Here is a 14,583-nt window from a genome sequence, read left to right as displayed (position 1 = left end):
GCTGGGAGATTTTCCCATGCGAAAACACAGTACAAAAATGCACTCATACACACAGACACACACACAGTGATGTAATAGACATCATGAAAATACTGTATATTACAGTTTAACAAAAACATTGTTGACAATAACAAACTCCTACAGTTGTTACGAGAGAAATAAAATTAATACAATTTTCTGTCCATATTATTTGGCACAGCACAAACAAACGATTTTCTTTGGTCTGTGTGTAAATGACTTAAAGAATAAGTAAAAAAGTTTACAAACTAGTGTGTTTGTGATTATTATACAAAATAATTTAACACAATCTTAAATATTGCAAACAAATACAGGCTTACAGTATAAAGCAGTAGAAAATAATGTTTTGTACTGGTAGGTGAATGGCAAAAGCCATCAGAAACCTACACTATGCAACAACAGGTTGACCAGACAAGGCCAAAGGATGAGTCTTTTAGTCATAGCAAGAGAAGATGGTCATTCAAAATTGTGATTTCTAGAGAATTGCACCTTTACAACATCACTTTCATGAATCATGACCATTCATTCAAGTTCCTTACAAGCCTGGTATTTCACAAAAGATAAATGTGTAAGTAGACTGAATAATGCAGCTCAGCACTGCAGCTGGAATTGCTCATCAGTTCAGTGCTGAATAGGGTAAGGATCTAAATCTTGGCACACAGTACCTTGACTTTAAAGAGAATTTGGACTAAAAGCTCTATCAGACCAAAACTTTCATCAGCAACAATAAAAAGGTAAGACTAACCTTTGTTGTTGAATTCAGTATTGTTGACCCTATTGGTATAAAGAAGCATTGTGTTCGTCATCAAACTGGGGAAAGTCCATCCTGAAGTGTGTTACGAACTCAGTGAAAGGTATCATTTTTGGAGGGGGGTGGTTTTTTATAGCAACATGCAGTTTTTTTTTCTAGATCTTGGCCCCCTTCAGACATACAATTTTTATGCAGTACAACAAGCAGTTTACACATTAAAACTGGTAAAGCAGATCTTTTATGCTGAAACATTGAATTAATGAAATGCCCCACCCAGAGCCCTGATCCAAACCTTATTAAAAATCTCTGAAAAATCCTTGATGACAAAGTTATGGCTAAAAAAAACAATAGACTCAATAAACTGTGCAAGAGACAGATCAAGATCCCTCAGAGCATATTAGTGATGTCTTTGAGAGATGAAAATTAGCTAAAATTAGCATTTTGTTTTCAGGCTACAGTGTGTAGGTCCGGTAATTTCATTTTAATTTTTATGGTGATGAATAGACTCTTTTCACATTTCAGTAAACTTAGAGAGCAGTGAATGGAAGAGTATCATAAATAAATGTATTGCATTCTTATTTTCTCAAATAACAAAAAAATAAACTCAACAATAGTGTTATTATGACTGTCTTGTCAATACACGCATTAGAAACATCTCGCATAAGTGTTAGATTTTTTTTTTTTTTGTAATTTGATCCAATATGATATAATATAAAGTATAGCTTTAATAGTGTACATAAATTTAAAAAAAAAAATTTAAACTTAATATTTAAGAGGATTTAAGAAGAACATGTCATTGCTGTCTCGTGAATAGGGTCCATTGTTTGTTTAGCTGAGCATAATCATAGGATGAAACTGCACTAGGATGCTTTTACATACAGTATACATATAAACAATGAATGTCAATGCAGTGTGTCTGTAAGTAAACATAAGGTGTGTGTGTGCTTTGTTTTGGCTCTGCTGAGAGCTTCCGCCATTGACCCAGTTTTGTCCTTATTAAAAATACCTTGATGATACTTGATGCTGATTATGATAATGATTAATGTCCCGTCTCCCTCTGCACCCGTCCTGCTGTGTGGGTGTCTTATTGTTTGATTGTTTTCTTTCGGAAGCATCGCTAGCACGATACCGAAAGTGACCCCTCACCCCAGCTCGCCACCCCTGAGCGCTTAATGTCTGGGAGGGTCACATCTTCTGCTTGACGGCATTCCGTACTGATGGATCTGGAGCGTTTACATTGTCCAGCAATTCCCAACTGAGGGAATTCCGCTTCCAGACTCCTGAACTCTGAACACAAACAATAAGCGTGTGAGTGAGTGAGAGACTGAGAATTTGAATCAGTGATGCGTCTTCCTTTCATCTCAAAGCTTGGGGGGTGAAATTTTGAGAAGGGTTTTGAGTGTTTTGAATTGTAAATGCAATAGATGGACTAAAAGTGAAAAACCAAAATTATTAGGGTAGCATGCAAGACAGTGTTTTTATTTTTTTATTTTATTTTTTGTCAGATGTGTAATGCAGTTTTTGGTAGCACCTTATTTTAAAGTGCTCCTGTTATGTTCTATGTACTTATTATTGTAATATCAATAAATTGTGCATAATTGCTTGCAGTGGACGGCACGGTGGCTCAGTGGTTAGGACTGTCGCCTCACAGCAAGGAGGTCGCTGGTTCAAATCCTGGCTGGACTAGTTGGCATTTCTGTGTGGAGTTTCCATGTTCTCCCCGTGTTCACGTGGGTTTTCTCTGGGTGCGTGGTTTCCCCCAGAGCAGCTGATTCGAATGTTATCACTCAATTGAATGGGCATTATCAGTGGTTATCAGCTGTTCGATGTGGGCCAGTAGGGGCCTTCTGTGCCCACTATTAGGCTCAGAAGGCTGTTATCATCTATCCACATGGTTAATCAGCTATAAGTTAACAAAAATTATTTATATTAAATTTATTATTTATATTATTTAATATTCATTTCCCATTAATTTTATTTTATTAATGCTACCCCTACCCTAACTATCTGTAATGTAAAAACAGATCTGGAGTCTTCTCTATTAGTATAGTGGATTAACCATCCGGATGGATGATAACAGCCTTCTGATCCTACCAGTAGGTGAAAAAGGTCCCTACTGGCCCATATCTATCAGCTGATAACCACTGATAACGGCCATTCAATCAAGTTAAAACATTCAAAGCGGGTGCCCAGAGTCTTAAAACATGTACTGTAGGTGAAAATGGTAAACAAAAATTGGCCATAGTGTATGTGTGTGTGAATGGGAGAGTGGGCGTTTCACAGTACTGGGTTGCAGCTGGAAGGGCGTCCACTGTGTTAAGCTTATGCTGGAGTATTTGGCGGGACTAAGCCGAAGGAAAATGAATGAATGAATCAGAAACATTGTTATTATATTGCTTGCAGCTAACTTTTATTCAATCACTAACTAGTTCATATTTTCATATTTTTAATTAATATCATACTACTTCATTGTGAAATAACAGTGTAAGAAGGATGCCTTAAATTAAAATGCAATGCATTTTTTGCATGCATATATTGCATTGTTTAAAAATACATACAAAACACCCAAACCATAGAGTAAGTTAATGTAATCAATTATTACTCAGTATTAAATGAATAGTTACAGTAACAAGGACACCTTAAAAGTGTAACCAAAGGCTCTTTAAGAAACCTACAGTTATTTTCAGGTTAATTAACTAAGTAATTTAAGTCATTTTGATATGTTTGATAGGTTTTTAATCAGTAAAACACAACATTATTCTTCAGATTTTAAGCATTGAAAAAGAAACATTGTTTTTATATTGCCTCTATAACTTTCTTAACATGGTGTCATGTTGGCACAGTGGATAGTAAAGTTGCCTCACAGCAAGAAGGTCCCTGGTTCGAGCCTCAGCTGGGTCAATTGACTATTGTGTGGAGTTTGCATGTTCTCCTTGTATTTGCATTTGCATTATTTTACCTCTGGGTGCTCCAGTTTCCCCCACAGTCCAAAGACAGACCATTTGAGGGATGTAAACAAAAACAATGATCCCAACATATTTCCTGTTTTACATTTTTAATTTATATAGCTTCTGAGAATTAAAAAATAGTCACATATTGATAAATAATGTTATGATAGCTGTTTTAACATTAAGCTATGATTGAATTGCCTCTTGTTACAGTTAAGAAATAGTTTGATAACGAACAGGAAATGTTAAAGGGCCAAAGACATGACCACACTGAAATGGTCTATAGTGTATACTGTATGTGTGTAAATGCAAGTGTGTATGGGTGTTTCCCAGTGTTGGTTGCGGGTGAAAGGGCATCCGCTGCGTAAAACATATGTTGGATAAGTTGGCGGTTCATTCCGCTGTGGTGACCCCTGATGAATAGAGGAGCTAAGCCGAAAAGAAAACGAATGAATGAACATTCTTAACATTTAAATGGTATTTTAAGGTCACTATTTTTTTGTATGTTTAGAGAACTGTATGAAATAATACTTCATATCTAAATGTCAGCACAAAACATATATAAAATTATATCTATACTGAAAAAAATGATTCAAAGATGATTCCTTGGATTTACTAAGTTTAAGTAAAGTGGTTGTAAACTATTTATTTAGTTGAACATTACTAAATTTAATTTGTTTGTTTAAATTCAACCCCACATATAGTTTGCAACAATTTTGCAGAAATAATTTTTTTCAGTGTAGATCCATAGACAAACAATATGAGCCACGCAGGATGTGTAAACATTTTGATAAAACATTAGGCCAAAACCCTCACATCCTATTATTTCAGGCAAATTTTTTAAAATTGTGAACCTACTTGACATTTTACCATCCCATGAGGCCACAGGAGAGAATCTGTAAAAGGCACTGAAGGTCAAACACCGTGAAGAACCAATCGTGTTTTATTTATTGCACTTAGAAAAGTCCCAAAGCATAAATATTTTGAAATGCATCAATTTTTTATTTCATTTAACTATTAATATAATTACCGTAGACGTCAGGGTTCTGTTTGCACGCCGGATACAGCCCTGTCAGTGAATTATGGTGTCTGGGAATCGTCCATCTGGTGTGTGTGTGCTCGTGTGTGTGAGACAGCGGTGAGACAGTCATGGTGGGGTCGGACACGCATGTTTTGCTTTCCTGTGTGCCCGTGACAACTTCCTGCAGAACAGAAACCTCAGGGAGTCATCGCACACAAGAGCCAAATATGAGCCCACCGGAAAAAAGACTTCTTAAATAGTAATGGAGTTTCCATGAACACATGCGCACCGGGGAGTCTTCCTCTAGTCATCCTCAAGCATTCACTGACCTGTCCACTCAAAGTCTGTCAAACGCTGAGTGTGTGAAGGGGTTTTGAAAACATTTTGTCAGGCATCTTTAGAACGAGAGTCATCTGATGACACTTTAAAGAAAATAGAAATGAAATTAAAATTCTGTCTTTGTTTACTCATCCTCCACTTGTTTCAAACCTGTTTGTGTATCTTTTTTCTGTTGAACAGAAAAGAAGATATTTTGAAGAATGTTGGAAACTGGGAGCTTTTTCTATAATGGAATGTCAATTGTCAATGCTTTCAAATGTCAAATTATTTACTATTGTGCTCAACAAAACCTTTCATAAAGATTTAGCATAAAATATCATCAAGGTTTAAAGATGAATTAAATGTTTTGATTGGTTTCAACCCAGGCTCATTCTGATTACGTACCCCTGTATATATTTCTGGAGAGAGCAAAATATGTCCCAAGAACTACGTTTTTTGCCATTTTTGTTTTCTCGAATCCACCAGAGTACACTTCTTGAGATCTCAAATTTCTCTCGCATGTGTCATTCCTGCCTGCTGTTCTTGCGTAAATCCACCAGAAATCCACCATTCTTCCCTAAACCCAACCAATAGCATTTTAAAAGCACCGACTGACCCGTCCACTCCTTTCCTAAACCCAGTCGGCAGTTTTAAAACGCAATCCAGAAAAAACGAACCCCGATGTTGTGGTCAATGCCGCTCTACATTTCAGTTCCGCCACCGACACACTGGTAACTGGTCAATAGGGAGGTAAGCAGTCAGCTGGTAAGCAAGAAAGTTTAGTTTAGTTTAGTTTAGTTTAGTTTAGTTTAGTTTAGTTTAGTTTAGTTTAGTTTAGTTTAGTTTAGTTTAGTTTAGTTTAGTTTAGTTTAGTTTAGTTTAGTTTTGTTCTGTTTTGTTTTGTTTTGCAATCTATAAAAGTCTTTATTAACCCCTATAGGGCCCTTATTAAAATACTCATTGTAAAAAAAAAAAAAAAAAACTGTTAGAGGGCATTATAACAAAACTTTAAAAAAATTATGACTAGATATTGTGATTAATGTCCATAAAGTTATTATATATGGTCCTTAAACTAAATAATTTTGTGACCTTAAATACTAATGGACATCAAAAATTATATGCTGTGTTATTGTGTCTATGTTTTGCAAACTGCTTAGGCAGTTATTTAGTTGTGACGTTGGTTAGGGACATCTTTTGTGTTATTTGTAGGTTTGAGGGTGGGTAAAGTTGTAAGAGATAAATCAACAATGTAATTACAAATGTAATTGCAGGAATTCATTACACATTTAATGACATGCGGCTAGAGATGTACACAATGAGTACATGTTACCAAATTATAAATGTAAAATATAGTATTTAAAGCTACTGAATATAAAAGAGACCAAAGACTATTTAAAGTTCAGCATTAGTTCACTCCAATTTTTAAAATTATGCTATTAATTACTAACATTCATTTAATTCCAAACCCATAAGACCTTCATTCATGTTCTGAATACAAATACAAAATCCAAAAGCTCCCTGATCCTCCTATACGTCAGCATTAACCGATTGTGACATGTATAAAAAGCAGTCTCATGAACATGCTATGCTGACACTGAGGAGAAGAATAATCTGTTAAATAAAGTCATTATTTTTGTTATATGGCCCTAAAAGTACATTCTTATTGCTTGATAATATTCCCGTTGTTCCCAAATATACAGTTTTTGGTTATTTCTCTCGACTCTAAACAAATTAAGGCTGTTGCAATCTATGGAGGATGAGGGAGCTCCCAGATTTTTTATATGAATTATCTTAATTTGTGTTTTAACGACGAACAAAGGTCTCAGCGGTGACATGACAATGAGTGATCAATAAGAGAATTTTAATTTGTGGGTGAACTTATCCTTTAAGGATCACAATGCAGCTAAAAAATACACTCTCAGAAAAAAAAATCACAGATATGGACTTTTTAAGTACTAACGTACCTTTAATGCAGTGGTCTCAAACTCAATTCCTGGAGGGCCGCAGCTCTGCATACTTTAACTCCACCTCTAACTCACACCTGCTTAATAGTCTAGTAGTTTGGGAAACCTTAATTATTCGGATCAGCTGTGTTTGATTAGGGTTGGAGCAAAACTGTGCAGAACTGTGGCCCTCCAGGAGTCGAGCTTGAGACCTATGCTTTAATGAGAATAGATGGAGTCTTTGAATAGATAGGTCACCTAAAATACTGTGAAATAAATGACTGTAAAATGAATACTGTAAAATTTTAAGTGTTTAACAGATAATTATGTACCTGCCGCAAAAAAAGGCCATTTTTAAATGGTAATGGAGTCTTCCTCGAAAACAGACCTGATGCTCGAGGTCTGTCAAACAAAGTGTGTGCGTGCCTAAATCCATACACTGGCTGTAGACTTAGTGTTCCTGCCAAAAACTCAGAGGAGGGAGTTTCCTTCTGGGACAAGAGTCACTAGGCAACCACTCAGTCATTAGTAAACCAGTGTCAAGGTTTGAGGTCTGGGAGGAAAGAGGTTGTTGGGTTTTGTTATGAAATGCATCTAATAAGCCAAGCGAACGACCCAAGGAGACCGAATCAATCCCGATTTATGGAGCTCCAAATATCAGAGTTAATCCTATAGAATCAGCTGTGAAATGATGAAATCACAGCAGCGAGAGTGCGATTTGACTTCAGGACGTCCGGCTGGGAGACATCAGTCACACATTAGACACTTGCAGATCTGCATCGGATGAGGGGAATTCAGACTGAACCAGCTGCCAAAACAACACTATCACTGCACAGCGTTAAAGCAATTCATTATCATGAAATATATTCTGTAGGCTTTGAAAGTCTGAGCGGACTTGTGCAAAAAGTGACTCTAGATTCATTTTAATTTATTCATTATAAATTTTAATGAATAAATTAATTTTTTTAATTTCAGGTAATGCTTCTTAGAGTTGTCGGTTTTTATGTACGTGCAAAAATTTTAAAGTCATGGATAAATAGAAGGTTTTTAGAGATGAACGTACACTCAAAAAATATTTTTGTTGCTTGTTCAAATTACTTAATTAAAATGAGCTAAACAACACAATTCTTGAGATTTCGTTAGGACAACTTAATTGTTTTATGTTCAATCAACCTAAACTAAAAAAAATTTATAAGTTGACTTTATTGTTTTATTTTTTCCCAACACAAATAGATTGTGTGGAACCCAGCATTTTTTACAGTGTACACTCAAAAAAGGATGTTTGCTGTTTGTTCAAACAACTTATTTAATATAAGCTGAACCAACGCCTGAATGTTTAATTGAGTTTAATTTTGGAACAACCTAATTGTATTAAGTTCACTCCATTAATATTTGTAAAAACTTATAAGGTGAGTTAATTTCCTTCATGTTATCCACTGGGGAAAAAGATGTCTGCAAAATTGTTGCAAACAATTTATATTTGTTGAATTTAAACAAACAAATTAAATTTAGTACTGTTCAACTTAATTTGTTTAAATTCAGCCCAAATAAATTGTTTACAACCACTTAGCCTAAAAAATGTAGTAAATCCAAGGGATCATATTTAAATCATTTTTTTTTCAGTGTCCCAAGAATTTTACAGTATATCGAAACTGGCATGTCCATTCAATCCATAGAAAAGTAAAAAAAATATGAATATATCAGGCTTAATGGACTTGACAGCTTCTAAAATCTGGCATTTATGATATATACACTTTGTTTAAAAACTGCAAAGCTTTTGGATCATTGGATCTACATTATGTGATGTAATACAGATGTTTCACAAACATTAGAATCAGGTTTAATTACTATGAATAACCACCATATGGTTACCAAACATTTTTTACAATAGAAACTCACTAAAATAAGTGTAACAAGCTTATTCATATTTTTTGTTCATCTTGTAAGGCATATTTAATTAAATATTTTATTTGTAATTGTATATCCACTTTCTTTCACTCCAATCGATTTAACCCCCTTTCAAATAAAGAATTTATTATGAGCACTAATTCTTTTAATAAGTACAGGCTAGAATAAGAATGTATTTTCATATTTCACGATGTACAGTACAAATCTGTAAAAGTGAATGCTGAAAGATATTTCACCTATATTTTAAAATTAGAATTATTAAAGTAGACTTTTAATAGTATTTTACTTTCTTTTAGTCTGTTTTATATTGCATTTACTTTGTAAACTACTGATGAAAAAATGTATAGCTATTGAGAAAACATTTGAACAAAATGACAATTGTTCAAAATAACAAAAAAGTGTTTACAATAATTTGTAACAAACACAATACTGTTCTAATTTCATATCAAACAGTTAAAAAAACAAAACATTTGGTGAAATAACGATGAATTATGATGACAACACATGAAAACATTTGTTATTCTGACCAACTGTCACTTTCTGTCAATCAATGAGAAATAGCCAGATTAATGACCAAAATTTAATTAGAAATTAGGAAGAAATGCTACCAAAGATTTATAGAATAAAAAATAATATCCTAAATAATTTATTATGTCTTTATAATATGTTATTTCTTTGAAACTGAAAAGTTAACTATTTAACTCTTTAATTTAGAGTTAACTGCTAACTATAACTTATCATTTTAGTGATAAGTTATAGTAAGTTGTCAAAACACACCTCAAGGCCCCATAATGCAATTCAAAGGTGTAAATAAACATAGAATACCTCTAAATCACAAGAAAACCATTGATTCATATAAGAATAACGCTTGGAAAGAATGCAACTGCTGTAAAAGCGGTGAACAGAAAAGCAATCAAACATATTTGCAATCTCTCTCATATTATAAGCTTGTACACTTCTTAACCAGTTCACTCAGGCAGGGTTATTCTTTATCACAAGTCTGAATTTGAAAACAGCCACTCAGCTTGTACAGTAACCTATGACCTTTATTCAAGCATCTAAGAGCTCGGATGCTTAATCTTCACCCAGACCTTCGACCCTGCTTTCTCTTTATCAAGCCCCCCCTCTCTTGCTCTATATTACCCCCATCCAACCGTCCATGTTGACCCTGTTGGTGATTTATGCAGCTCACAGATGCACAGCTGCGGCAAGAACGAAGGGTAGTATTTACCGTGACTAATACACTCCAGATCTCCAAAAACACATGGAGACACAAGGAGAGAGATATGTGTAAAAGAATAAAAAAAATCAGGCCAAAAACGTTTCGATTCGGACCTTCGTAGAAGTTACAAATCAACTATGATGAAGCGACCACATATAGAGAACGAGAGGCGGTAAATTTAGTTATGCATGAAACGATCGACGGGTTTTATGTGAATTAATGTTTGTTTTTCAGATGACTGACTGATTTGAAGCCCCTAAAAATGAATCCCCATGGGAATTGATCTGTACTTGCAGCACTCGCTTGCTTTTTAAAAATATTTTCCATGTTTGGGGGTTTTAATACTGAAGGAAAAAGATGCAAACTCACTATACATACTCAGAAAAGCCACATTAAATCATGTACACTGTAAAAAGTGATTAGTTACTTGAAGCGAGGAAACTAATTGCCTTAAAAGCAAGTTGACTTCACAAAGATAATGCATTATAACTTGGAACTGTTAAGTTGACTTAATTTTTAGAATTATGCAAATTGTACTTACTTTTTATGTCAACTAATCCTTTTTTACAGTATCAGACTGTTTAAGCACATCTGTTTTCAAATAATTACTGTAATCTTTCCAATATTACATATTTTGTGCTTCATTAGGTCTATAAAATTTACCCTGTATTGAATTTAGAACACACACTGGAGTCTGAAAGAGCAGATTTATTTTACTGAATGTGATTTTGCTACAGAGAAGCTGGGGGGAAAAAACAAATATAATAAAGGTGTATTAAAAAAAGTGATGTTTACTTTAATCTAAAAAAAAGCAAGTGCAATATGCATAATTATAAAACATTAATTCAACTTAACAGAAAGTTACAAAGGGTATACATTTTTTTGTAAAGTCAACTTGTCAGCAGTAAGTTACTTAAAAAATTGTAATTCCATTGCCTTAAATTATTAAATAAATGGGTATGATTATAAAGAAGTATATTAAGTCAACTTAAAAATTCTCAGTTTACTCACTTTTTTAAGTAAAGTCAACTTGTCACTTTTAGGGCAACAGGTTTATTAATTTTTATTAATTTCTTTTATTATTAATTTTTTTTTAGATAAAGTAACTAAACGCTGTAAAAAGTGATTAGCTGCTTAAAGCAAGTAAGCCAATTGCCTTAAAAGCAACATACTGGCTTTACAAAAATAATGTAAGTAAACCCATTGTAACTTGGAACAACTTAACAGTTAAAGACTTCACTTTTATAATTATGCAAATTGTGCAGTTTTATTTAATGATTTTATTAATGTGATGTAAAAGGAAAGTTCATCCAAATTCCGTCATTATTTTCTGTTTACAAACTCTTTCACTTTCTTTCTTCTGTCAAACACAAAAGAAGATATTTTGAGAAATGCTGAAAACATGCAACCATTGACATCCATATTTGTTGTTCCTGCGATAGATGTCATTGGTTACAGGTTCACTTTTTCTTCAAATAAATCTCCTTTAGCTTTTAAATGACTAAAGAAACTCATAAAGGTTTGGAACCACTTGCGGTAGAGTAAATAGTGAGTAAACTTGCATTTTTGGGTTAACTATGTACCTTTTTGAATCTAATCAGACTGTTTATTTGTTTCTGACGCACTTATAACTAATGAATGGTTTAGTTTTTTTTTTTTCTTTCATTAACACGTAAATACCTGTGCATTACTTAAAAGTAAATTAAATCATTGTGTGGGTTGTCAACATACAAACACTGAAATCCTGCATACAGCTGGAACTATTGCCCATGCATAAAAGTCTTATCTGTTGATGTTTTGATTTAAAACATAATATGCTCCATAAAACATTACAACACGATCATATGTTAATTTAAGTTGTTTTAACTTAATTACATTATACAGCATTTAACTTGATATATAAAGTCAGTTTATATGATGTAAGTTGAAAATGCTTGTAAAATTGATTTGGTTCAACTTAAAATTTTAAGGCAGCTGATGACTACTATATGTAGATTTAAAACACTTGACAAAATGCCCAAACAACAACTATGCAACAGCAATAATTGCATGAGTACTCGTCTTTAATATTATGCTATAAAAATGATTTATTAACCCAAAGACATTGGGAAAGCTCTTCATTCAGCTTAGCCTATATAAAAAATACGGAGAAGTTTTTAAGTCCTTTCAACCAAAACATTTTAAATGTCATGTGTCATGCACGCATAACTGACAGAGGACATTTGAAAATTGAAAAAATAAATTTTATTTTCACCATGGCGCTTCACAATTTGTGTATAAAATGTATAAAATCTCTTTTTAAAAAAGAAAACAAGAAAAAAGACATAATTATGCACTGCATTTTAAATGTTCACATCACTATACAAAACACACAGAAAAAAAAACTCGAAATTGTCGCTTGTCTGAATGGCGAGTCTTCCGAAAATCTCTGTTGCGAGGAGTCTCGCTCACCTTTCGCTCTCCCTGAGTGTCACTTCACCTCCCGCAGCCGCTGCTGCCACTGCTACCGGCGAGACATGCGCAGTGAAGCGATTCCCCGCATGCGGACACAGTCAGTCGAGTCCTTTATCTACCAAAGCCAAAAAGAAATAAATATACACATAACATGGTATCTAGACTCTGCAAGCATATAGCATACCTATGTTATTATATCTTTGTTGACGTTTAAAATTTTAAGTCTGACAATTGAAAATGTCTTCTGCAATTTAGGCCTTGATTAAATATCTACAGATATCTACAGGGTAGGCCCACGGTGTGTATGGCATGCAAAGAGTAAACTATTGAGAAGTAGGCTAAATTGCTGAAAAATTAGTTAGGTAGTCTATTAAAGAAAACCAAACGTGAAAAAAAAGTTTTAATTGTAGGCTACTTGGATAAGCCATTATAATCAACATGACTAAAACTAGAAAAAAAGAGCTGCCAGTTTGTGTCAAATGTGTTCAAAACCAAATGTAGTTATATTGTGCTTCATACTTAAGCCGTATCGCATTTCAAGGTTCTTTCGCACTTCTGAGGTGCGCAGGTTTGCGCGTCCTGCCCATCTCCCATCCATAAATGTTTACTGTTGCACGTTATTTTATTGTATGTGTACTTAGCATGTACTTACAGTGTACTTAACTTATAGCCTAACCACAGGTTAGGTTCAATGGTAGGGTTAGAAACAATACCAAGCTATTACCTCTAATTATTAGCCCTGTATATTAGGCCTATGCAACTATATATTTACTATAAAGATAAATGTTTATAAGGCTATTTCTGTTTTTAGACACTGACCAAACAGATTTTATTGCATGTTAGTCTATTTGAATCTTACCCCTTTTCTCTGGCTGCTGAGACAGAAAGTACAGATGGTGCGCGGCTGTTTTCCTCCACTATCCCCCTGCGCGCTGTAAACCGCGCTCACGCAAGGCTGCGCGTCCTCTCCTCCGTCCCCTATCAGGAGCACATTGGCCAGATGTGAGATGTAACTGGAGGCCAAGCGCAGAGTCTCAATCTTTGACAGCTTTCTGTCAACCGGCTCGGTGGGAATTAGAGTCCGTAATGCTGTGAAAGCCGTGTTGACGCTTTGTGTCCTGTCACGTTCCCGCGCGTTTGCTGCGTTCCGCTGCTTCACTATAACCACACTGCCTACGGTGGTCTTGCGCGACATCCGCCGCCGCTTCTCCGCGCTGGGACAGCAGCCGTAGCTCTGCTCCGAGCTGCCGTCGCTCTCGCTGCGGTTTTCCTCATCCTCGGACATCATAGAAACATCCGGGTACGCCAGATGAGTGGCTATGGGCCGCAACATGGCAAATGCCATCACTAAACAAATGTTTGACCTCCGATATGATTGAGAAGAGCTGGATGTGATATCCAAATTGAATCCAAATTGAAATACTGGCTTGTCGTCAAGCACTAGCCACGCAAACACTGCATCGCCGAACTCCCGGTGTGTGTTTCTGAAGGGTTTCAGCAGTCGATCAGCCTCATCACATGTTAAAGATCCTCTTAATGCGCGTCTGTAAAGTCATTCCGTGCGCGAGCAGCTCAAGCAGCTGAAGCGCTCACGGTCTTATAGGACCAGGGAGGAGCGGTCAGTCATATGCAAATAAACACAGCCACATCTCACAGACCTGCCGAATCTGACCTCTGCACATTATTTCATTTTAATAGATAATATTTTGAAAACAATTTTAAATTCAATGAAGTGACAAAGTTGTCTAATATGATAAAGAAATTTGAGCTAAACAAAAAGCAAGAATCATCCACGAATGAAAAGTCTTTTGGACAGGTCCAGTGGCAGCACCATATAGTAACCTTAATAGTTTTGGAAACAAATTAAAGCAACAATGAAATAATCTGGGGGTCTGATATTGTAAATTGCAAACAAACTAAATAGTATTTATAACTTAGCTCATATCAAAAGCTTTTTGTTCTGGACAGGTGTCAGATATATGGGAGTGCCATAGTAATGT

The 14,583-nt window shown here is 35.0% G+C and overlaps 1 protein-coding gene across 3 annotated transcripts in view; it reads right to left on the bottom strand.

Annotated features, from left to right (window-relative positions):
* The window catches only part of tcf15 (transcription factor 15), a 51,167-nt gene extending 37,015 nt beyond the window's left edge, over positions 1 to 14,152 (bottom strand). The window contains exons 1-3 of one of the 3 annotated variants that reach the window (XR_015496810.1): positions 13,443 to 14,152; positions 12,581 to 12,698; positions 4,703 to 5,160 (exon numbers count right to left, since the gene is read on the bottom strand). Coding sequence is in view for 1 of the 3 variants with exons in the window: in NM_130972.1 (NP_571047.1) it covers positions 12,633 to 12,698; positions 13,443 to 13,928 (552 nt within the window). In the remaining 2 variants the exon portion in view is untranslated. 3 annotated transcript variants of the gene reach the window in all.
* Positions 14,153 to 14,583: the final 431 nt, after the last annotated feature.

This window comes from Danio rerio, chromosome 8 (assembly GCF_052040795.2).
Source record: "Danio rerio strain M-AB ecotype USA chromosome 8, GRCz13ab, whole genome shotgun sequence".
Classification (NCBI taxonomy): domain Eukaryota; kingdom Metazoa; phylum Chordata; class Actinopteri; order Cypriniformes; family Danionidae; genus Danio; species Danio rerio.
This window is presented reverse-complemented; position numbering and strand designations above follow the sequence as displayed.